General features: G+C 52.7%; 10 protein-coding genes across 10 annotated transcripts; 5 read left to right on the top strand and 5 right to left on the bottom strand.

Moving 5' to 3' along the window:
* Window positions 1-1832: 1832 nt before the first annotated feature.
* Window positions 1833-3722, bottom strand: DSM5745_09728 (sulfatase family protein; the record flags this gene model as incomplete). The annotated part of the gene is made up of 5 exons (XM_026751744.1): window positions 1833-2153; window positions 2214-2335; window positions 2392-2878; window positions 2924-3396; window positions 3443-3722. 5 exons carry the CDS (start codon window positions 3720-3722, stop codon window positions 1833-1835), a joined length of 1683 nt encoding a protein of 560 aa, XP_026599476.1.
* A 411-nt stretch (window positions 3723-4133) lies between these two features.
* On the bottom strand, window positions 4134-6211 carry DSM5745_09727 (putative glucan 1,4-alpha-glucosidase; the record flags this gene model as incomplete). Its single annotated transcript, XM_026751743.1, has 4 exons — window positions 4134-4730; window positions 4801-5438; window positions 5486-5582; window positions 5630-6211. The coding sequence occupies 4 exons, from the start codon at window positions 6209-6211 to the stop codon at window positions 4134-4136; spliced, it is 1914 nt and encodes a 637-aa protein (XP_026599475.1).
* Window positions 6212-8477: 2266 nt separating this feature from the next.
* Window positions 8478-10589, top strand: DSM5745_09726 (putative MFS peptide transporter; the record flags this gene model as incomplete). The annotated part of the gene is made up of 5 exons (XM_026751742.1): window positions 8478-8796; window positions 8852-8974; window positions 9035-9647; window positions 9698-10082; window positions 10140-10589. 5 exons carry the CDS (start codon window positions 8478-8480, stop codon window positions 10587-10589), a joined length of 1890 nt encoding a protein of 629 aa, XP_026599474.1.
* An 878-nt stretch (window positions 10590-11467) lies between these two features.
* Window positions 11468-13334, top strand: DSM5745_09725 (fungal specific transcription factor domain-containing protein; the record flags this gene model as incomplete). The annotated part of the gene is made up of 3 exons (XM_026751741.1): window positions 11468-11712; window positions 11766-12200; window positions 12257-13334. The coding sequence occupies 3 exons, from the start codon at window positions 11468-11470 to the stop codon at window positions 13332-13334; spliced, it is 1758 nt and encodes a 585-aa protein (XP_026599473.1).
* A 323-nt stretch (window positions 13335-13657) lies between these two features.
* On the bottom strand, window positions 13658-15236 carry DSM5745_09724 (uncharacterized protein; the record flags this gene model as incomplete). The annotated part of the gene is made up of 2 exons (XM_026751740.1): window positions 13658-13684; window positions 13740-15236. 2 exons carry the CDS (start codon window positions 15234-15236, stop codon window positions 13658-13660), a joined length of 1524 nt encoding a protein of 507 aa, XP_026599472.1.
* Window positions 15237-15554: 318 nt separating this feature from the next.
* DSM5745_09723 (putative extracellular lipase) lies at window positions 15555-17234 on the top strand (the record flags this gene model as incomplete). The annotated part of the gene is made up of 2 exons (XM_026751739.1): window positions 15555-16148; window positions 16197-17234. 2 exons carry the CDS (start codon window positions 15555-15557, stop codon window positions 17232-17234), a joined length of 1632 nt encoding a protein of 543 aa, XP_026599471.1.
* A 655-nt stretch (window positions 17235-17889) lies between these two features.
* Window positions 17890-18945, top strand: DSM5745_09722 (putative 1-aminocyclopropane-1-carboxylate deaminase; the record flags this gene model as incomplete). The annotated part of the gene is made up of 1 exon (XM_026751738.1): window positions 17890-18945. One exon carries the CDS (start codon window positions 17890-17892, stop codon window positions 18943-18945), a length of 1056 nt encoding a protein of 351 aa, XP_026599470.1.
* Window positions 18946-19203: 258 nt separating this feature from the next.
* DSM5745_09721 (flavin-containing monooxygenase) lies at window positions 19204-20667 on the bottom strand (the record flags this gene model as incomplete). Its single annotated transcript, XM_026751737.1, has 1 exon — window positions 19204-20667. One exon carries the CDS (start codon window positions 20665-20667, stop codon window positions 19204-19206), a length of 1464 nt encoding a protein of 487 aa, XP_026599469.1.
* A 431-nt stretch (window positions 20668-21098) lies between these two features.
* Window positions 21099-22263, top strand: DSM5745_09720 (lipase/thioesterase family protein; the record flags this gene model as incomplete). Its single annotated transcript, XM_026751736.1, has 3 exons — window positions 21099-21280; window positions 21329-21474; window positions 21524-22263. The coding sequence occupies 3 exons, from the start codon at window positions 21099-21101 to the stop codon at window positions 22261-22263; spliced, it is 1068 nt and encodes a 355-aa protein (XP_026599468.1).
* A 265-nt stretch (window positions 22264-22528) lies between these two features.
* On the bottom strand, window positions 22529-23647 carry DSM5745_09719 (SDR family oxidoreductase; the record flags this gene model as incomplete). Its single annotated transcript, XM_026751735.1, has 3 exons — window positions 22529-22811; window positions 22869-23262; window positions 23311-23647. The coding sequence occupies 3 exons, from the start codon at window positions 23645-23647 to the stop codon at window positions 22529-22531; spliced, it is 1014 nt and encodes a 337-aa protein (XP_026599467.1).
* Window positions 23648-24004: the final 357 nt, after the last annotated feature.

Raw genomic sequence — 24004 nt, 5'->3', positions numbered from 1 at the left:
CCCCCTAAAACGAAGCTCTTCTTCATGGCAGTCTGCATTTTGGCTGGTCACCATACTCCTTACTGTTGACGGAGTACAACTCATTCTCCTCGGGTTATTGAAGGCACGCGCAATGTTCCCTCACTGATGTCCGCGGCTTGCCTGCCCTGGCAGTCGCCGATGAGAATTGAAACCCCAAAACATGCTCTGATCCACGCACCATACGAACAGCACGCGTCTACCAAGCCATGCCGGTAACATCCGGGCAACTAGACCGTCACTGGTCTTCATCGAAGTTTAGTTCGCCAGAAAGCCGGTAAGCCCAGGGCATATCCATCGACAACTCTCACGCCTGCGCAGCCGTGACAACGCTCGTTGACAACCCTGCTAACACCAAGTCGCCGTTGCAAGACCCTATTGCCGTTCTGATCTGGTTTCTTGGCCAGTTACATCCGTTGTTCAACTTGTTGTTCCGCTAGGTCTAGCAGCTCCAGGTGCATCGTCCCAAGGGTGGTTATCCATGCCATCTTCCACACGCATGAAAAGCGGGTCGAGTTGACTTTCGATGACGCGATCAAGGAAGATGTATGAGTTTGGCGTTGATTGGATGTCGGATTATGCGCGTGAAGCCTTAGACCGTGTCCTTGTTCTGCACCCTCTAGCCCCTGCGCGCAGTCAAGGTTTGAACTGCTCATGGATACCGGGATAAGAACCCGGTGGTGATCTTCTTTGGACATCACTGCTTCGATTCGCCTCCTTTTATTGCCAATCCACATTTGCTCGACATGGCCATCAGCCGGGCTCGCGCCCCGCTGTACATCGTCACAGAAATCAGTTGCTTGTATTATCTTGCGCAATCTATACCCACTTCCACGACATGAAGCGCACCTTCCATCATACCACCATGACCGCAGTGGCGCGTTTGGCCCGGATCCTTTTCCCCTCAAGTTCCTCAACGACTGGATACCACTCTTAGTAGCCATCATGGCGGTGGTTAGAGGTTGGAAGATTAAGCCTTGGGCGTACAACCTCCGCCTTGGAGTTCCGTCGCCAGTTCCCTGTGAGGATACTCACCCGGGCACTCCACGGCGAGAGTTCAGAACCGAAAGTACTCTGGTAATGCTGGACAGTTAGGGCTTGAACCCTCTGTATATGGCAACAAGATAGAAGTCAACCCTCCGCTTGCCAGGGTAACAGAGCTCATCGTTGTTTCGCTCAATTTTCGCCCAGGCTGTCAATTTGGTCAAGCGGTAGGCACTGGGTGTAAGCTCCGGCACACCTGTTCCTCACTTCTTCTTGTCCATTGTGGCTTTTACTCTTGTATTCGCTGCCTCAATACAGAACTCTTTGCAGTTGTACTTCTCTGATGAGTATACCTTTGTCGGATGTTGCAGAGATCTGGAGTTGCAAGGTGCCTCCGTTCGACTGCCCCGCCATTGCTTGGAATCAACTTTGCTAGTAGTTATCCCAGTTCTCTTTCTAATATATCGACACTCATGATCGTCTTACTACACCTAATCTGATAGAGATGAAACCGGTGCGGCGGCATACCCTCCACTCATCTCGCACCTGGGCTGATTATAGCAATTCACCTCCCTGCCAGCAACTCGCGGTACTGAAAGTTCTTCATATATCTCATGAATGCAGAGTATTTGTATGCTACTCTCCGTTAATACACCGGGACTCGTCCATACCCGTTTAAACAGCTTGCCATATCGTGTCTTTCATGCTACGTCGCGTGGTGGTTTGTCCCACAGCAGTGTAATTTTAGCTTCACCAGGCCCTGGTCATCATTCATTTGTACGCGTCATGTCTAGTATTCGTTCAGAATTTCCACAGTTATCAACTCATCATCAGAATCGTAGATCATATAAGGCCTGGCCGTTCCAAAGTCCAGCGCTAACATCATCCCACTGCGGTCCCTCAGCAGAAATAAGATACCCATCTTCACAAACCTCATACTCAACCTTCGGCACCCGCGCGTAGAAATCATCGTACCCGGGGTCAAGCGCATCCGAGAGGCTCTGAACTGATCCGTCCGGGTGCAGTTCATTCCAGGGTTTGATGCAGGTACTGCCAGCGCAGGACTTGAGGACGAGAAGGAGAGCATCCAGGCGGTTCTTGAAGGATTGCTTGGCAGTTGTGTAGATGTTGTTGACTTGGTAGGGATCGGTCTAGATTATCGTCAGATACTCTGTAATTGCAAACATCAAAGTGGTATAAAGGGAACGTACGTTAAGGTCATATAATTCGTGGTCACCCGTACACCAAACGGCGTAGAAGAGGTTGCGCTCTTCGCTAACGAGGCGGGCGGACTTGTATGTGTTGTTTGGCATGCGATGCCCGTTACCGGGGACTATGGACTCTGGTCAGCTTCCTTGTTGCGTGGCCCAAATTTGGTTGTGCACGTACCTAGATTTGCGTAGTTGCCTTCGAGAACAGCACTACCCCAGTACTCTACCGTGACATGCTCATGGGGCACAGAAGAGCTATTCCTAACAATACGCATCGGGGTGCCGTCAAAGTCACTGCGCAGAGGCAGTCCGAGGATCTCAAAAATCGTCGGGGCAAAGTCAATGTGCGTCGTGACCTGAGAGTCCGTCTGGCCGGGTGTGACTCGGGGACCGCGGACAAAAAAGGGTACGCGAATGTCTTCGTCGTAAGATGTGCACTTCCCAGGAGGTAGTCGGTGGTGGCCAATGTGGAAACCGTTGTCGGAACTGTAGATCACATAGGTGTTGTTGAGCTGGCCGCTGCGCTCTAGACGGTTGAGCAGCTTGTCCACCATCTCGTCGACACCTTGCAGGGCACGCAGACGTTGGCGGTAGAAGAAGTCTTCATACTCAACCACGGATTGGTTCTGGTGCTTCAAGTCTTTGATCCAACTAGGGCCGGCTTGCTAGATACTGTTAACTTGAATTTGATGCTGGACTTGGGAGCCTACGTTGAGTGGGTTAAAAGAAGGTACGCGTGGGACCCGAGCATCAGGGAAGAGATGAGCGTGGCGAGGCGCAGGAATAGGAGCTTGCGGCGGAGTTCCTGAAGCACGGTTGGGTTCTTGATCGAAATGTGGTGCAATAGGGGCCACGGTCAGGAAGAATGGCCGCTCATTGTCTTCAAAAGCATCGTCGAGGAAGCCGAGTGCCTTTTCCTCCGTGACGTCTGTCGTATAGTGACCGGCGTAGCTCTTCGGAGGTTCATGATTGCGTTGGTAGCTGGAGTTCCAGTATGAGTAGGTAAATGGGTCAAGAAGAAAGTCCGAGCCGTTGAAGCCTTGAACGAACGGGTTGTTGTACGTCGACGTGCTATGCGAGTTAAAGAGTTTTCCAACGTAGTAGGTATTGTACCCGGCGTTTTGCATCCACAAGGGAAACCAGTCTTCGTTGAAGCCTTGGGATACAAACTTGGGGTAACCGCCTGCACTTATCAGTATTCAAGATACTGAGTTAGGCAAGCCACATACCGTACGGCGGACTGACGTCGGTAACGTTCGTGTTGTGCGCCTGACGACCGGTCCACAGGCTGACCCGCGACGGACAGCACAGCGCTGTCGTGACAAAGTGGTTCGTAAAATCAATTCCTTGATCTCGAATGCGGCTTGCAACATGTGGCATATAGTCCACAGAGTTCATCGTCAAGTCTTGATCATCAGTGAAGACGAAAAGGAAGTTGGGTCGTGAGCTAGGGATGGCCTCGGACAGGGCCAAGAATCCAGTCAACGCAACGAAATTGCTGAGCTTCATGATTTTTCCGTCGGGTCTGTCGACTAATGCATTCGAGCGAGAGTCGGCCTTTATGCAGAGTCTATATTCCGGATAACGTCAGTCTTCAGGCTGATCGGCGGTTGCACCTTTGTTAGGGCCGATGACGCGATCTGTCAAGCTCCACTGCGGAATGCGACGATTCGGAGACAATGAAGACCTGCTGCCATACCGATTTACAGATTGTCGTCCAGAAAGGTGCCCGGGTTGAGCAATACCGCCAAGCCTCGCCATGCAACTGTCCCTTGCATGGTCTCGCCAAGGGTGGTTGGATAGCCAAGCAGATTACCGGCATCTAGGTCGAGGACATGAAGAACAAGAGGAATTCATTGCTATTTTCAATGGGATAATAGAGCTCAATGTGTTCGGGTGCATACTAACAACATAATCACATCATTGCCAGGTCTCTCGCCTGTAAAGCGACTTTTCTCCGCAAACAGCGGGAACATTCAACTGCCGATTCACACCACCCTCCCAGACGACGTATCCTTCTCTGACCCGAATATATTTGTACTCGGCTGTCTGCCCTGCGGGAAGCCAGATTGTAGCCCACCATATTGGCTGCGAAGATGAGTAGCGGTCGGTGCTGAAAGTTATGCTTCTCGTCAATTCCCAATTCCCAAGGTCCAAGCTCGAACCCACCAGTCGTATATCCTCTCCCCAGACCGTTGAAGCAGTGAGTTCGAGCGTCACGGAGACTGACGACGGAGTTTGACATGGTGCAGCTGTTGCGGTGGGAAATCCGTCCATTGGCGGCCAAGTGCTGATGGTCGCAAGACTGTACGTCCCTGGCACACCGGTGGCTGAGCACGTCGAAGGGACGCTCGGGGCACCTGGGTTTGTCCATGGTGGTGGCGCAATTGCATTGCGACGACGGTTTGCAGCCAATAACGAGGCGTAAGACCAAGCGAGGTCGTTCGCGGAAACGTGAGAGCCGTCGTATTTTGAAATCTGTTCAGCGAGCGACCCATTGTTGGAAGCGTACGTTTGCTATACCGGTACCGGTCAGCCTTTTGTTCCATGACCTGCCGTAGCACTGTCGAGGCAAAGGGAAACTCACCACAATCCGCATAAAACCATCGGCATAGGTCCGGACAGCGTCAATCAATTGATGGTATAACTCCGTTGACGATGAATAAATCCCCGGTACGGCCGTCGGGTGCAATGATTGAAAGAACGGGAGAGAGACTTCGGTAATTGTTATGGATTCGAGATGATGCCACTGATATATGGCGCTATATAGCTGTTCTGCTGCAGCCATCGTACAGAGGAACCATGGATTCCCTCCGAAAAACTGGTCCTCAGGGTAGCGGCCAATGGCAACAGCTTGGTCCTGACCGCGGTCTGCGTTGATATCATACAGGTCGCGAAATGCGTCGACTAATCTGAAATGGTTAGCCAATGCCCGGGCCGAGCACGGCTGAAAGGTGGCATCGTCGCATTCCGATCGAGGGTTGAACGTGTGTATCACGCCTAGGAGTGTACTGGCATCTTTTCCACTCCGACCAGTGTCCAGATTGCTGCGGATGTACCTCCCTGTCCAGAATGACTGTAACAAGCAAAGTACTTGTGGTGCTTGCGACTCGCATTCCGCACAGGAGACCCCTATACTTCGAGCAAACACGCTTGCCTCTGTCAGCGCACGATATGTTGCTGCCAGAGTGAAGAAAGAGCGGCCGTAGAGGTCTTCCCACAGGTCTATTGGTGTCAGATATCAATGATCAGTCGGTGAGATCAGAGCTCACCGAACGCAGGCTGGTTCCAGTACTCGGCCACGTACGATAGGTCGTTGCGTATTATAGGCCACACTATATTTGCAGCCACTTGGTGGTATCCTTTGCTCTGCTTGACGTCAGCTAGACTGGCACTCTGACGAGTTTTCTTCATACCAATAGCCACCACCCGAACTCAATCATCGTGGTTGCCCGCAACGCAGGTCCATCTCGTTGTGGCCGGCCCCATGATCCAGCAAACGCCGTCTCCCCGGCCGTAAACTTTGCTTCGCCTAGTCCTTGTCCGTCCGCCAACCCGCCGCTAGGGTTTTCTATTCCCTGTATTCGAGCCTGGGAAGATATCCACTCCTGGATAACGGGTAAGAGATCGGTGTCGCCTGCCCTGAACATCTCCACCAGTGTCTTGAATACTAAGCTCGAGTCACGCGTCCAAGTATAAAAGTCTAGGGCATTATTAGCGAGCGTGTCCGAGTATGAGCATCCGTTATAGGTAGACTTGCAGTCCGGGTCCAGACTTGGACTTGCAACAAGAACCCCTGGTGCAGCTCCCTCGGCCCATTTCCCATCATTCCCGATAAGGTCAAGAAGAGCACCTCGAGCAATACTCGCCTCGCTGGAAAGCCAGTTATCAAGATCGCTAGCCGTTAAGGTTTGTTGGAGGGGGCGGGGCGCATGTGCTATCCAGAGAGTTGCCACTCCGACGACAAAGAAATAGATGAAGAGCGAGAGGAAAGCCATTCTTGTTGCATTGATTTTATATAGCATTTATACCATATTGCTTGTGTTAGCAACCTGGGCTTTGATGAAAGTGGAGGTTAAAAAGTGAAATGAGAGTTGATGTTGAGGAAGGACGAAGGGGTCCGAGAGTGATCAAGTGACGTGCTGCCTCACTCTTCCATCTCAGCTCCTGCCCAAACCATCCACTACCTCTAAAGATGTGGCCATGGTCTTGTACCGGCTATTCCCATCGCTCATTTTTATTTAACTTGTTATGTGTGCGTTGTTGAGACTCTTTCGGACTGTTTGGTGTTTCACAACGCCCTTTGAGACTATGTGATGCCCAGAAGCTCAGAACCTATTGCGGTTATTTGCAAATGTCGCTAGCCGCTGGCTCGGTCAAGATGGCATACAAGACCTAAGGTCAACCCAACTGCTGCGGGTGGTCACTCTTCCGGCAAATCCTGGGTAGCAAAAAGTACTTTAGAAAGACCGCAGAGCTTCTGAGTTATGAGCGTGAGTCAGAAGGAGGAAGCCATCTGTTTCATGGCGGCACTGGAAGATATATATCAGTACCGGCACTTTGGTCAATACTGTCAGTGCAGATTTGACAACATTGGCCCTGGAACAAGCTTCCACTCCGTTGCACAATGATGACATTCCCTCAATGTTTTTCTTCGTTGCAACGGTGTAATTAAAAAAACACGCGCATTGTCAGACATGGCGAAGCGAGATTGGCAACGTAGGTAAGGTGCCTTCATCTTGCTTGAAAGACTGTACTGTATAAAGAGTACGCAAGGAGCTGCGATGTTCAGCGTTGATCGGCGGTACAAGCTCATGATCGTCTCTTGGATCGATGGCGTTATCAAGGGGACAAATTAGGCTGGCCCACTGGATCATACACAAAATCAGTATCAGGTACTCTCAAAAAGAGTAGAGTTTGGGGACGGGTTTCTTCATACCTTACCCTTGAGACCTCGTATTGCACCATCGTCGCAAATCGCAGTCGCTAACGGATTGGTGATGATTTCGGAGGACGACACACATCGGCTATGGTGGCAAAGTGTTGGAACTCGGTTGGAAGGGTCAGCCTCGTGGTTCACAATCATGGCGAACCTCAGCAGGGACGAGAGCTCTCGCCGCCACCAGATAAGACCCTGCGCTGAGACAGGCAGGGGTGCGGTGGGCCACCCCAGACTCCAGATGGAACCCTACAATCCCACCTCGTGCTGACCAGATATTGAACCTTATCGGTAGTCTGGACTCTGGAGTAGAGCTGCGTTCTTGATTTGTTCCGCTTCACATGTATATATCATTTGCCTGCGACAGCTGAAACCGTGGATGCGGACGCCTCCCGCCTGACAGTTACCATTGAAAACAGTTGTGCAACACACAGCGTCATAGTATCAGGAACAAGGCTGAGTGGTGCCATCTCGAGTCTCGAGTACAGCCTCCCAATGCCACTTGGCAATATTCGCTACCGATGAGGAGATACTCGTGATATCGATCCTTCCCTGCCGACAAGATACTATTATCCAACAGAAATATATAGCTCTTGGCAAGACTTGGCGCGACCGGTGCAATTGAGGAGAAAGGAGATAGCCAGCAGAGGAGAGCCACCAGTTGCAAGCACCAGGCTCCATCCCTGCCGTTGCGGCCGCCCCAATCCTTCGAGGCCTCCCGCAGCTGATTGGCCGAGACCAGGCATGCCAAGCATCAAGGTTGCACTGGCAGCGGCCGTGCTTGTCCACCCACAGCGAGCCAGACGCCAAGACCGTGGCTTCCAGCCCATCTTCTTATCGCTCCTCCACTCCAGATTACAAGAAGCCGAAGCCTCTCAGGCAGGTACCCAAGACTCTCCAAGACCGCCCAGCGCCATAACGACCTTCCAGAATCTACCTAGATGTCGCTTAGTGCTGCATTGGCATGGCCTGCTTGTCGGTTACAGCCGGTTCACACCCTGGGCATTGATACGGAGCGATTTTGCGCACCAATTCGGTGATTGCCCCGGATGGTGCCATCGGACCTTATGCTGTTGTTATCTGTAGTCTGCTCGACACTAAATTTCCTTGCCACGGCCATGGCCGATTAGCCTCCCTGGCACGCGATAACCGTCTTGGACTGGCCGTGATTCGCTGCTGGGCCGCAATTGCTTTTTTTTGTGGCACCCCCCGGCTTCTACCTTAAAAGCTACAACGCTTCCCCGCCAACCTCAATTTTCTTTTCCTCTCCGTGGGACCTCTTTTCTGCATTCCTGTCACCCAGCGCCCCAGAGCAGACTGTCGCCATGAACCCAGCCGACTCTGTCGAGATCGGCGACGCCGTCGCCGCCCAGAAGAACGCTCACCTCGATCATCTTCCCTTGGGGAAGGAGGTACACCTCGAGAAGGATGTCATCGCCAGAGAGTCCAGCATTGAGGAGGTTCCAGCTACCAAGGAGTATCATGCTGGCGGCGAGGAGAGTGAGGCTCTCAACAAGCTTCACCCAACTGCCGAGGAGATGCAAACTCTCCGCCGCGTTTCTGGTAAAATGAACTGGATTACCTTCTCCGTGGCTTTCGTCGAGCTGTGCGAGCGTTTCTCCTACTACGGAACCACCGCTGTTTGTATGCGAAGCTCACCCTGGATACCGCAATTCGTTTCTTGCTAACCCTGGCCCAGTCGTCAACTTCATCCAACAGCCTCTTCCCCCAGGTTCAACCACCGGTTCCATCCCCGGTACTGGCTCAGAAGTGCCTGGTGCCCTCGGTATGGGCCAGCAAGCCTCTACCGGTTTGACTTTGTGTAGGTTCCGCGCGTCCTTGACCTTGTGATGCTCCCAATGCTAACCTGTCGACTTACCAGTCAACTCTTTCTGGGCCTACGTTATGCCGCTCGCGGGTGCCTTCCTCGCAGATCAATACTGGGGTCGTTTCCGAACAATCATGTTCTCCATCGTCTGCGCTTTGGTCGGTCACACTATTCTCATCATCTCCGCCATTCCCCCCGTGATTGCCAACCCCAACGGTGCTATCGCCTGTTTCGCAATCGGTCTAATCATCATGGGTATGGGTACTGGTGGTTTTAAGTCCAACATCTCCGCTTTGATCGCGGAGCAATACCCTGATGAGCGGCCTTACATCAAGACACTGCCCTCAGGTGAACGCATCATCATCGACCCTGCTGCTACCGTTGCTCGTGTCTACCTCTACTTCTACCTTTGCATCAACGTCGGTTCGCTTACCGGTCAGATCAGCATGGTCTACGCCGAGCGATATGTGGGTTTCTGGCTGTCATTCCTGCTGCCCACGATCATGTTCTGCTTCTCCCCTCTCGTGCTGTACCTATGCCGCAACAAGTACATCCTGGTGCCTCCAACTGGCTCCGTTTACACCCAGGCCTACCGTCTGATCAGGGAAGGCATCAGGCACCACTGGTCTGTGACCACGGTCAAAGTGGCTGGCATCCCATTCAAGAGGTATTTTTCCAATCTGCGGTAGCTGCGCATGAAATACTAATGGTGAATAGATACAAGAAGAACGGTACCCCCTTCTGGGAAACCGTCAAGCCCAGCACTCTGGGAGATAGCCGCCCTTCCTGGATGACATTTGACGACGCGTGGGTTGACGAAGTGGCCCGTGGTCTGAAGGCATGCCGGGTGTTCCTCTGGTACCCCCTGTACTGGCTCGCCTACAACCAAATGCTTAACAACCTCACCTCTCAAGCCGCCACTATGAAACTTGGTGGCGTCCCCAACGATATCATCAACAACTTCAACCCTCTCGCCCTCATCATCTTCATTCCGATCTTCGACCGAGGGCTCTACCCCTTCCTCCGCCGTGTCGGGATCAACTTCACGCCCCTCAAACGTATCACAGCTGGTTTCTTCATGGCCGGGAGCGGGATGATAGTCGTAGGTAAAACCCAAGGGTTAGATAAGAAGTTTTTTTACCTAACTTATTTTTCTTAGGCAACGGTCACTCAGCACTACATCTACAAGAAAGGCCCCTGCGGTAAAGAGGCTAACAGATGTCTGGAGGAGGGCATCCACGTCAACATCTCTGTTTGGGTGCAAGCTCTTACCTACATCCTTGGCGGTATTTCTGAGATTCTGGCCTCGGTCACATCCCTCGAATACGCTTTCACCAAGGCGCCCAAGAACATGCGCAGTCTCGTCCAGGCTGTCTCGATGTTCATGAACGCTTTCTCAGCTGCCCTTGGTCAGGCCTTTGTTGGTCTATCCACGGACCCGCTGCTCGTGTGGAACTACGCTGTGGTTGCGATCCTGGCCTTTGTTGGCGGCATTGGCTTCTGGTTAACCAACTACAAATTGGATAGGCAGGAAGATGAACTGAACTCTCTTGCTCAGTCGAAGTTTGTGGGTCAGGGCATGAAGCAGGATGAGGAGGCGAAAGCCTAAGTAATATTTCTAGTTGCGATGATCAATGATCATGTCATGTTGAGATGAATATGATTCATGAGACCTGATGCGATTTATGTACTAATAATCTAATACCGAATATCTATGTAGTCAACGGTTTACCACTCTGATCCTACCTCCTGCACGAAGTTTGAATGCACAAATTGATCATAAACCTTGACAAAGCCCTGTGTTCAGTCTTGAATAATATATCTCAAAATGCCTTTGTAGTTACTGATTCTTTCGGCCATCTTTCCGATCATCTCTTCTACCTGTCCTCACAACATAAAAAGAATCCTTTCTGGACGAGTAGCAGTTGGTTCTTTCTCCCAAGATTGTTCTAATAGAATACATTTCACACCCACAGTGCCCCCGACCGGACTACATTTTCCCGCCGGAGGCTCCCCGGCTGCCAAGGCCAGGCTGGCAAGCGCGAGTGGGGTTCCCCGACGGAAGAGTTGGCAATCTTCGACCACCACCTCACCAGCTCTCACCTTCGCTCAATGATGTCTAATACAAACAACGGGAATACTGACCCAATCACCCCGACTTCTCCATCCACCGGCACTGCACGCCCTTACCGATCTCACAGGGTTCCTGCCTGTGACTTCTGTCGGAAACGGAGAAGTCGATGCACTCAGGAGGTCGCCGATCAACCATGTCTTTTGTGCCGCATGCATGGGGCAGCTTGCTCCAGGGCCGGGGCCAGCAACACGCCCGCCCCCGCAAAGAGGCGGCGTGTGGGAAATAGCACGCCCCAGGAAGATCAGCGGTCGCAGCAGAGACTTTCGCCGTCGCCCAGGGCTAGACGCCAGTCAACGACTGCGACCGGGCTAAACGATGTGTCCAATCAATCTGGGCACATTATTGGGCCGGCCATGGCCCGTGACGCTCAGGTCCTTGAGCAATGCATGTCTTCGATCCCCCTGGCCAACTCGGCCGTCTCCTACGCGAGGCCTAATCCATATAGTGTTTACTCCGATGATACCCGCAACCCCGTCCTCTACATGAAGGTACCGAGGCAGCGTAACGTCGTACCTTCGGGGAACGGTACAGCAGGATTTCGACAATTCGAGGCTATGGAAAAAGTCGTTGAGCCATTGGGGCCTGAGCTGTGCAGCATGTTTGTATTGAACTCCCGACTCTTCAGGGCGCGTCTGACCGTGTTCTTTTTAGCTACTTCAATAACATCCATCCGGTGTTCCCGATTCTAGATGAGAAGACCGTTCTAGAGGCATATCAGCAGGATGGTCTCCCGTATGCCCTTGCATGTGAGATCTATGCTTGCTCGCTGCTACTCTGGAAATCATCATCAAAGATCAAGGCCAGCAACCGTCCGGTCCCGGACATAAAATATATGTGGAATCTGACGGTCAGCGCGATGAACGATGATTTCCTGAGCCCCAATTTCTCCACAATCTTGGCTTGCATCCTAGATCTACTGGGCCGCCCAATTACGTCCATCACGTACAACGCGGTTAATGTCGGTCGGGTGGTTGCGCTGTCTCAGAGCTTGGGGTTGAATCGCAATCCTGCCACTTGGGGTCTAGACCCGCGCCAAAAGAGCCTACGGATTCGGACTTGGTGGGGGATCCTGATCCATGACCAGTGGTATGCTCGTGATGATACTATGATGCTTGTGAATAGGAGAGAACTGACTGTTTCAGGGCGAGTCTATCTCATGGAACACCGCCGCATGTTCATAAATCCGTCTGGGATGTGCCGTTGCCGGATTCGGATTCGCTCATGGTCAAAATTACACCAGGCGAAGCTTTTCCAAGTGATGCTCGAGTCCAAGGAGCTTACTCCTTCATCTCTCTTTGCTCCCTAACGACCCTCCTCGGACATATCCTCCCATTGATATATGTCCTGGAGGTTCAACCTCTAGAAACCTCTTTTAGGGCACTACGACGCCACGAAACTACACTGAACGAGTGGGAGGAAGGTCTCCCGACATGGCTACGACCCACCTCTCCGGCCTTTCAGCGAAAAGCAGCAGGGGCGCTTAATCTCCAGCTCTCCTTCCTTGCCGTCAAGATGTGCCTTTCGAGGATCGCGCTCCTGGAGATCCACAGAGCAAATGAATCGCCAGCCGAAGAAGATAAACTATACTACCGCTCGAGATGTCGGAAGGCTGCGAGAGCAGTGATTGACTTTGCGACCAATTTGGCTGGCGACGAACTGGATGCTTTCTGGTTACCATATACAGCATACCACTTCACTTCAGCGGCAACTCTGACCCTCCGCTGCGCACTGGAAGCCGAAAACGCCGACACCGCGCAGGACTGCGTTGCGAGCGCGAAGAAACTCATCGACTTCCTGCGCCGCATGAAGAACGAGGTTAACTGGGATCTTGCTGATATCTGTCTCGGACAGTGTGAGGCTGTCGTTGACAAGCTGTGCGATACAGAGTATCTCGAGATGTGGCGGAAGAGCCCCCATCCGCCTTCACAGAATGCACCAGACAGGGGACACCAGAACCATGGTCATAATGGCGCCTCGTTAGCTCACTTGCCTGCCCGCAACGCTATACTGGACGCTGAAAATCAGAACGAGATCACATTCCAACAACAATCCTCAACCCACATGGCTGGCGATTCTGGAAACGATTGTTTTGCGGACCCGGGCTTCTTACAAACGTTCATGACGTTTGGGTCTATGCCAGGCATGATGGCCGAGTCTCCGGCGTTCCCTGACCTATGGCAGATGCCTTATCTGGACGAATACGGCTTTCGCGGGCTTTAGCATCGGACATGGTCAGCTCCTCTACGTCCTATCAATCGACTGACGCACGAGGGCCCTTGACGCTCGGTAGCGGCCGAAACTTGGGCCCTTGCTAGCGGTGATCTAATTATGACTTCGATGTACTCTCCGACCAGTGGTATCCTCACATGGACAAATCGCCACTGAGAGTAAAGTAAAGTCGGTTCCCATCGAATTTACTATCAAAAATGTAAGAGAACCGGTGTGACGGTCAATTGAACCTATATTCGTTCGTCCATTGTTTCATCAAAACAGCGCTAATTAGAGTACAGTCAACCATTATGCCTCAAACAAATTATCCAACATCACAGCACGTATCGGAAGCGAGGGTTCTGTTATTTTCTTTGTTAGTATGGTATCAAGAAGAGATGCGAAAGCGAAACTAACCTCAAAATCAGTTAAGTCGGCCAACTCTTCCTCCTCTGACTCGGGCGCATTAGAAGCAGCGGCATCCCGCTGTTTGTTCCTCCGAATTAATAGCAGGCGCAAGCAAATAGCCAGGACGGCCTGCGCGGCTAAGCAGGAAATGATGAGTTTGCAACCCGTCTGGTAAATAGGAGCTTCCTTCGAGAGGAAAGCATGCGGCCCGATGACGTTGCCAGCACAGTACGCCAAAAACACCAAGGCGACACTGGTCGCGCGCTTCGTGTACCCGCCCAGATTGGTGGCAGGCATCTGCAGCGCAAGGACTAGACTACACACGTAACCGCCGGTGATATAATACCCAAACAGCACAGCAATCTTTTGGGTCTCGTGTGACAGTTTCCACAACATGATGACACCGACTAGCGAGGGGATCAGGTACATGAACATCACGATTGTTCGGACGTTTGGAACTTTCGAAGCGATGAATGTCCCCGACAGGACCCAGAGGAGCTGGAAGGCGCCGAAGGGGATACCCAAGGCCACGGTCTGAAGCGAATCATCCGTCAAACCCTTGATGATGAGCTTGCTGAAGTTGGAAAGACCGCCGTTGATGGTCTCGTTGAGCAGCATGAACATAAACAGTATCCAGACTTGCGGGTCGATCAGGGCTTCACGGATCTGGTTCCATTTAATCTGATGACTGAGGATTCCAGTGCGGCCAAGTCGGCCACGGGCAACAAGAAGGGCTTTCTCCTCGAGCGTGAAACGCTTTGCGGTGATGATGTCGTCAGGTAGGAAATAGAGCATGATGAAGCCCCAGGCAACGGTAATACCGCCGAGGATGAGGAAGATGGCGCGCCATACGGCTATGGTTTTGATCTGGCCGATACCGTATGTGAGAACTCCGCCGATGATGGCGCCGAACCCATTCATACTATAAAAAATGCCTGCCCTGAATGGCTGATCGCGACGGGTATACCACATGCCCACGATCATCATGAAACAGTTTGTGATGGGGGCCTCGAAGATTCCCAACAACAAGCGACAGGCGGCGATGCCTCCGAAGTTGTTACAGGCTGCCGTGATCATGAGAATCGACCCCCAGGCAATGATATTGCCTGATACGACCTTGGCCATACGGGTCCTCTGTGCGAGCATCAGCCACGGATACTCTGCGACAAGATATCCAAAATAGAAGATCGAAGCCAGCCAGCTATATTGGTCACTGCTCATGTTGGTTGATGGCAGCAGGTCGAAGACGGCGGAGTAGGCCAAGGCTGTCTTGTCAATGTATTGCAGCATGTATGTCCCTGCTAAGAGAGGCAGGAGGATGAGGTCGACCTTGCGTACGAGGGCCTTGTTGCGGGCCTTGTCGGCCAAGAAGCCTTCAAGGTCATCGTTGGTGAAGTTGTGCTCTCTCAGAAAGATATCCGCCTCGTCCTGGTCGGTGACCGTGACCGTCCCAACTTGGACGTCTTTCTCTGGGACACTGCTTGGGGGAAGGGCCTTTTCGTCCATAATTGAGTAATGGATTGGAAAATGAAAATAGGACCGGACAGGTCCAATATATGGATGGACGAGTGCTATCTCGTATCTTTGCCATGGCAGATAACCCCAGATAGCAGTGGCCGTCGATGCTCTTATCATGTGGAGAACTGATAGACAGGACAGTTCATCCCATTGTTTTCCGATGTTGCGGGGTGCTGTTACTCCAACTCTCTCCAACGGACTCTGTCCGAGCACGTCAACGCTTCATTGGAGGATAAGTAGAGCTCGTTGCCCGTTGAGTCCTCTTCACGATCAATTAATCCGTCAATACTGTCCTGACAATTCGCAATGGCACGCCCTTCAGTCACCCTTCCCCAGGGCACCGTCGTCGGAGTCCAGCTCGAAGACAAATTTCCCCAGCCCGTTGACGCCTTTCTAGGAATACCCTATGCTCGCCCTCCCGTTGGCGATCTGCGCTTCAGACCAGCAGAGAAACTCCCCGAGTCAAAAGAAACCATTGACGCTTCCAAGTATGGTCCCGCTGCTCCAGGAAAGGCCCTGTTACCAGGTGGCCCGAAGCTCGAACAGAGCGAAGATTGCTTGAGCGTGAACATTTTCCGCCCCTCAAAGTCGAACACGTCTAAGAAGCTCCCCACGGCCATATACGTGCATGGCGGCGCGTATAATCGGGGGTCGGCGGCGATGCATAAGACCGCCTCGATGGTGGCTTGGTCTGAGGAACCCTTCGTCGCAGTCAGTTTTGGGTATCGTCTTGGGTCACTGGGTTTCCTGCCGTCCAGTGTGTCGAAGAAGGAAGGCTTGCTGAACCTTGGTCTCCGCGATCAGGTATTCCTGTTCCAGTGGGTGCAGGAGAACGTTGCGCAGTTTGGAGGAGACCCAAACAACGTCACACTGTTTGGTCTTTCTGCTGGTGCTCACTCGGTGAGATACCTTTCAAGCTCCTAGACTTTAACCCACTGACAAAGACAGATTGGACACCACCTGCTCAATTATGACGGCCACAAAGCCCCACTCTTCCACCGAGTTATCATTGAATCCGGATCACCAACCTCCCGTGCTGTCCGCCCCTACAACGCCGCTGTTCACGAAGAGCAATTCCGCGACTTCCTCAAAGAAGTCGGCTGCCCTTCGACTTTGTCCGAATCCGAAATCTTCCCTTTCCTGCGCTCCCTACCGAGCAAAATTATAACAGATGCGCAAACCACAGTCTTTGATAAGTATAACCCGTCCTTGCGCTGGGCCTTCCAACCAGTCATTGACGGAGACATTATTCCTCGGAAGCCGCTAGACACATGGGCTCAGGGATTATGGCACAAGGTGCCAATTATGACGGGCTTCAACTCGAACGAGGGGACAATGTACGTCGACAAGTCAATGTCAGACCCGGCGCAGTTCCGCGCATTCTGGCATGAGCTCCTCCCGCAATTGGCCGAGGAGGATCTGGACACCATCGACCGACTCTACTCAGACCCAAGCACCGATCCATCCTCTCCGTATGTTGAGACCAGAGAGGGCCATGGTCTTGGTCCGCAATACAAGCGCATCGAGGCAGCGTATGGACACTACGCATATGTCGCGCCTGCCCGGCAAACAGCACACTTCGCCTCCTCTGCTCCAGAGGCCCCGACTGTATACCTCTACCATTGGGCGCTTCCCAGGACCGTCGTCGGCCGTGCAAACCACGGTGACAACATGTACTATGAGACATTCAACGACGAAGTCACGGGTATCTCCGAATCGCAGAAGGAACTTTCAGGGACGCTGCACGCGTACCTCACCAGCTTTATCACGAAGGGAGATCCTAATGCCATCAGTGGCCGTTATGGGACGCGGCCGGAGTGGAAGCCTTATAACCCCAAGTCTCCTGGTGTTCTCGTCTTTGGCGAAGACAATGAGGAGCTTATTGGAGGCAAGGTTGGGCCACCCGCGAAGTTTGTGCCTGACGACTGGGCGACGGAAGAGACGAAGTTCTGGTGGAGCAAGGTTCCGATTTCGCAGCTTGCGTGATTGTTGTAAGTGTTGAATCTTTTGGCATGCGGGGTCATAGTAGTAGGTTGCCGTTGATGTGCAACGTTGGTTGTACTCGTTGAAACAAGGTGCAACTGGATTGAATATATAGATTACATACACGAACTGAAAAAGAATACTTTTTATACCATGCCTTTCCGAGGAAATATTTGTATAGCTGTTGACAGCGAGCGACCATGGCCAGGATACTTCGGCCGACGAGGCTATACCTACCTCACCCGACTCTCCCCACATGGGCCTTTCCGCCGCGTTCTCCGACGGAGAACTGCAGATTAGATAGAGAAGAATAGATAAGACGAAGATAAGATACACAGTCCACCAATCATGTCTTGACTTCTCCGACGTGTTCTGTGAGTAAATTGCCCGACGTTTACAGGAAAGGAATTGTAGATTTGGAGTATACAAATCGATCTGCTGCCAATCTATTAAAGCTGTTGACAAGTGAGATACACAATTAGATAAAAGCATTACTTCACGACCGTGTCCGGCATACACTCCGCAGCTAGCTGCACTATATATATCTGCATTTTATACATCCTCCCCCTCTTCAACTCATTCAACTCACTTAATTCCTATCCCACGATCTTCTAACTTCTCTCTGTCTCCCTTCATCCCTACATCGACCACGGCCAAAATGCCCGTAACCACAGTCCCTCTCCCCGAACCCTTCGCCTCCATCCCCCGCGAAACCCTCACATTCGGCCCCTCACCCATCCAACACCTCCCCAACATCACAAAAGCGCTCGGCGGCAAAGTCCCCATCTACGCCAAACGCGAAGACGTAAGCTCCGGCCTCGCTTTCGGCGGCAACAAGACCCGCAAACTCGAGTACCTGGCCTCCGACGCACTGGCCCAGGGCGCCGACACCCTGGTCTCAATTGGCGGATTCCAGTCAAACCACACGCGGCAGGTCGCTGCTGTTGCGCGGAAGCTCGGATTAGAAGCCGCGCTGGTGCAAGAGAAATGGGTTGACTGGGAGGATAAGAACGGGGTTTACGACAAGGCGGGGAATATCCAGCTTTCGAGGCTGATGGGCGCAGACACGAGGCTTGATATGAGCGGGTTTGGAATCGAGCATAAATCCACGCTGAAGAATCTGGAGGCCGAAATCAAGAGCAAGGGCGGGAAGCCCTATTACATTCCGGCCGGGGCCTCGGATCACCCGCTTGGTGGGCTTGGGTTCGCGCGCTGGGCGTTTGAGGTCGAGGAGCAGGAGAAGGAGCTGGGTGTTTTCTTTGATACGGTTATTGTGTGCGCTGTCACGGGGAGTACGATGGCGGGTATGATTGCGGGCTTCAAGCTCGCGCAGAGGGTCAATGGGTCGCCGCAGCGGAAGGTCATTGGGATTGATGCCTCGGCCACGGTCCAGCAGACGTTCGACCAGATCCTGCGGATTGCGAAGTTCACGGGTGTGAAGATCGGACTGTCAGAAGATGATATCACCGCTGAAGATGTTATCCTCGATGATCGGTACCACGGCGGCGTGTATGGGATTCCCGATCAGCAGACGATTGACGCGATTAAGTTTGGTGCTGAGACGGAGGCGTTTATCACGGATCCGGTTTACGAGGGAAAGTCTTTGGCTGGGTTGATGGATTTGGTCAGGAAGGGGGAGATCAAGGAGGGGTCGAATGTACTTTATGCCCATCTAGGGGGCCAGCTGGCGCTCAATGCTTACACTGCTATGTAAAGTGTTGCTTTTGGCGACCACGGCCTAGCAGTATATATATGATAACAAACACGAACACACCTTCCCAAGTTCGAAACTAGACTACAGTGGTGCTAGGGTTGGATGCAAGGCATAACTGCTCACTTTATATGCAGAATGGGAATGCGGTGCAACATTCCTAGGAGAATTTAGCAGCCAATCATTGACACCATGGATCGTGTATATCATTGCGTGCGTCGTGTCTAAACTACAAATAATAAAAGTTAAAAATATACAGCATTATAGGGTCTTCTTCTTCCCCAGGAACTCCATGTCCTCCTCTATGTTGCCGTACTTGGCAAACAACAGATCGCTGAAGTAGTTGTCTCGAGGCACCCAAGGGCCACGGTCCGCCGCCCTCGGCAGGTCTTTCTCTGCTTTCGTGACGTACGTAGACGAAAGATTGAGCAGTCGTCGCGGTTGAATGCGAGATTCGAGTGCGGGCGACATGCGCGGCGCAACAGCCTCGAACCCGCGCTTCTCGAGGTTCTTGAGAATGCGGCAGAGTGTATGGGCTGTAGCGTCGGCGCCGAGTGTCCAAGAGGCATTCGTGTATCCAATGATGAAGGCTGCATTGGGCATGTCTTGAAGCATCATTCCATGCCAAATAAACTTCTCGTTGAGCTGCACAGGGGCACCATCGACGCTAATAGAAGCGCCACCAGCGATTCTCAAACGGAGACCCGTCGCTGGCACAATCATGTCAGCCTCCAGGAACTCGCCCGAGTCGAGCTGGATGCCTTTTTGAGTCACTGTCGTAATGGTGTCGGTCTTCACAGATGCTTTACCCGAGTGCAAGCTCTGGTAAAAATCTCCATCTGGCGTAATACAAAGCCGCTGGTCCCAGGGGTTATAGCGAGGCTTGAAATGTGGGTCCCAAGGGACGTTCTTGGGCAATAATGATTTAGTTCTGAAGCGAAGAATGGAGCGCGCGATCAGCGGAAAAGCCTGGCAAAAGAGGAAGAAAATGCGAGAGGTGAGCATCCAGCTGATGCGGATGAGACGGCGAGCAATGAATGCTGGGAAAATCCGGGCCATGAAAGGTTTGTTGCGGTTCGGCAAGGCCAGAATGTACGTAGGACTCCGCTGGAGCATGGTGACGTGCTGTGCTTTCTCAACCAAATTTGGGAGCAGAGTGACTGCAGTGGCACCACTGCCAATGACGACGATGCGCTTGTCGGAGTAATCCAGATCTTCAGGCCAGAATTGAGGATGGATGACCTGCCCGGTGAAGTGGCCAAGGCCCGGAATTTCTGTTTGCAGCGGAGTCTGATAATCGTAGTAACCGGTTCCAAAAATGATGAACCGGGCGGCGATGACCTTCATGCGCTCGTCGGCGGTGTTTTCGACAGACAGCGACCAGGTGTTGTCCGCTGAAGACCAGTCGGCGCCGCGCAGGCGCTGGCCGTACTGTATGTGTTGATCAATGCCATGCTGCGCCGTCGTGCGCTTCAGATAGTTGACAATGGCCGGGCCCTCTGCGATCGGGTTATCTTGGTCCCACGGGTGCCAGGCGAAGCCGAATGTAAACAAATCCGAGTCGGAGCGAATGCCTGGGTATTTGAACAGATCCCAAGTACCACCGAGGTTTTCGCGGGCCTCAAGAATAGTATAGCGAAGGTGCGGAAGTTGAGTCTGCAGCCTGTAGGCGGCGTTGATGCCAGAGATGCCGGCGCCCACAATCACCACGTCGTAGTCGGTCATGGTGCTGTCACTGTCACTGTCACAGTAATGCAGGGAGGAAAAAGAAAAGGTTGCGGCATCCAAAAGGGTCACCGGTCTCTATCTGGGTTGATTATATAGGAGAAGGGCCCTGGACGATCTTGCTCTCGAGGCGTGGAGAGGAAGAGCCTGCCGAGGCTGGCCCAATTAGGAAATCGTCGCGAGCCGAGGAAGACTCCCTAAACACAAGTCCAGGCACCACCACAGTAGTAACGTTGGGACCTGGTCCGAGATGCGATCGAAGGGTGCCCTGGATGGAGTAACGCTTGCGACTCTTGCGAGCGATTCTCCCTAACACATGTCGCTCCTTCCTAGGCTGCCCCCCTGCTCGGTACCGTGCTTGCCGTGATCATGATCATGTTGTCTATATAGGCACCAGGGGAAAAGATAGAGCATCGATCAGGCCACGCAAGATGCTCACGGTCGCCCAGAAACTCGACTACATCCCCGCGTTGGCGAGCGTTGCGCTGACCTTTGTGTGGGCGTTGTTGACTCTCGCTTTCCGGGCTCCAGAGCATCCCACTCACTGGCTGCTGCACATTGGCTATGCAGTTTTCCGCAAGTTGACAGCGCGTCTGTCGGCGGCTCAGATGCAGTATGTTCTCGTTTCTGAGGTGCAGTGGCTTTATACTAACGTCGGCAGATATGTGCTCCCCGCCAGCAACCTCGTGTACAACCATTACATTCGCTCTGTGCGACAGAAGCCCCTGACTGTCCAGCTCGACCATGGAGCAATGGGCCATTGGATTGGTGACCCCGACGCAAAGAACATCCTGGTCTGGTACCACGGTATGATTCCCATTAATAATACTCCGTGGGCGTTTTCTGACAACACCAGGCGGCGGGTTCGCTCTCCCCGCAAACGTCGGCTACTTCAAATTTTTCGCCAAAATCGTCAACGACTGCAAACGCAACGGCCAATCGCTTGCAATCTTCGCCTTGACATACACCCTCGCCCCGGTAGCTACTTATCCAACCCAGCTGCGACAGGCGGTCGAAGCTCTACGGTACATCCTCGTTGAGAAGCGCCACTCCCCAGCGAATGTCCTGCTGGGTGGCGACTCGGCGGGCGGGAACCTGGTCGGCGGAGTCCTGTCCCATCTCACACACACCCACCCCGCCATTGAGCCCCTGAAACTCGCCGATGACGGCGCCCTCGCCGGAGCCGTCATGATAGCGCCCTGGACATCGCTCCAGCCCGACCTGAGTAACCGCGTCGTCGACTCGCGTGGCGATCTGATTACGCCTGTTGTCGGACCGCTTTGGGGAACCGGGTACGTAGGGAGCGCGCCGAAGGATTTCTACACGGACCTCTCGGATGCGCCGGTCGAGTGGTTTTCCAAGTTCCCCGTTCGCAAGATCCTAGTTTGTGGAGGCGAGCGCGAGATCCTGTTACCGGTTATCGAGGACTTTGTGGAGAAACTGCGCAAGGGATTCAGGGGGGAAGTAGAGTTTTGCATTGGCAAGGGTGAGGGCCATGTTGCGCCTGTTTATAATTTGTATTTGGGGGATAAGAGGGAAACGCAGCAGGGGGCTAGGGTGAAGGAGGTTATTTGTGGGTTGTTGGAGAAGATGTAAGCCCGGAGAAGGATTTATGCTTAATGAGTAAGACAATGTACTTACCTTTTATCTCAATACAGTTCATATAATAGATAACGAATCTTTGAGCTGATATATATATACAGCGGTCCAGGATCTATTCAATACCAAGTCTTCGCCTCGGCCACGTTCGGAAATTATACCTACAGTAAGGGTTCATACCAAGATCTCATTCTTCACTATAGTTCATTTCATCGTAAGTCAATAACCTGAGTATACATACATCTATATTTATTTTGCATAACTACTGCGTCTTCAGCTGCTTCTGTTGCCACTCGCGCAGCTTAATAAAATCCTGGGATCCGACTCCTCGCGCATACTCCTGAAACCAGTTCGGCAGCGCCCGCAACATGCTGAGTGGCGTGTAGTATCCGGGCAGGATGATCTGCCCGCTGCGCTGAGCGAGGACCTGCTTCACAACTGCTTCGGACACCATCTCCGGTGTAAGGATCGGTTGCTTGAATTCTGAACCCGCGTCGGTCAGGACCTTGATCATGGGCGTGCGAACCCAGAGTGGATGTACCACACTGGCACAGTCAGCTTAGCTTTAAGAACGGCTGGTGGTTCCTTGGGATAGAACGTACGTAGTCCGAACTTTCGGTGCCTTGTACCATAACCGCAGTTCCTGGCGCAGTCCTTCGTGGAACGCGAGCGCGCTTGCCTTGGTGCAGCTGTACTCCACCATGTCGCCGAGGCCAATGAAACTGGCCATCGAGGCAATCGTGATGACATGTCCGTGGTTCTTCTCGATCATGCTCGGCAGGAACTCGCGTACCATAAGGAAGTGTGAAACCGTGTTGACTTCGAAGGTCTGGCGGATTTTGGCCTCTGGTTTATCGAGAATTGTGCCATCGTGGCCAACGCCAGCGTTATTCACCAGTACAGTAGGATCGCCATGCTCTGCGCGGATCTTTGCTGCGACTTCAGCGATGCTCGCAGAGGAGGTGATGTCCGCCTTGTAGAAGGCAACGCCGGATGCTGCAGTAGATTAGCTACTGAAACGAGATGATTCTTTGAATGACGTACGCAGGGTAAAGGTCGGTTCCTGGATATCAAGAATCACCACACGAGCTCGCACTTTGGCTAAATCAAGCACCATCTGCTTGCCAATGCCGCTACAGCCTCCTGTAAGAAGGACGAGATCGTGGCCAGGGTCAAACCTGTCGCTCTCGCCATTGTTCATTGACCAATTGGTCAGGGCGCGGTTTGTCTGTCGCACGACAGCAAAGGCCAACAGCACCAAGAACGCTTTCGGGACGATGGGGTGTAGCAGGATGTTCTGCACGGCCGGCGGGAGCTGCTGGACAATAGGCTGCAGCCATTGTCCGAGGACGAGAGAGAGGTGCTCGAGTGATAGCGACATGGCGGCAAGGCAGATGCGAAACTAGGAAGTGTACTCAGGTGGCATGACTGGACTGCATGATCGCGATTATATACCGAGCTTGGGCCATGGTCTCCATCGGACCAGCGAGCCGAGGCACGCGCACAAGGGTCCAAGGGATGAAGGGATCATTGTTGTTGAGGCGAAAATATGGGGAAGGGTGTTGCGGTGGGCTTTCCGCTTTGGGCAATGCTTGCGATGGCGATCGCTTCCAGCAGCTCCGGCTTCACATGAAGTGCACGGGCTCAACTTTATCTGATCCAACTCCGCCCTCACATCAACAACATTTGGACGTCTTGCATCATTTGTTCAACCCTTATTTGGCAGCCTAGATCTACT

The sequence above is a fragment of the Aspergillus mulundensis genome, assembly GCF_003369625.1.
Source record: "Aspergillus mulundensis strain DSM 5745 chromosome Unknown scaffold_13, whole genome shotgun sequence".
NCBI lineage: Eukaryota > Fungi > Ascomycota > Eurotiomycetes > Eurotiales > Aspergillaceae > Aspergillus > Aspergillus mulundensis.
Note: the sequence above shows the minus strand (reverse complement) of the source record. Positions and strands in the feature narration are given on the sequence as shown.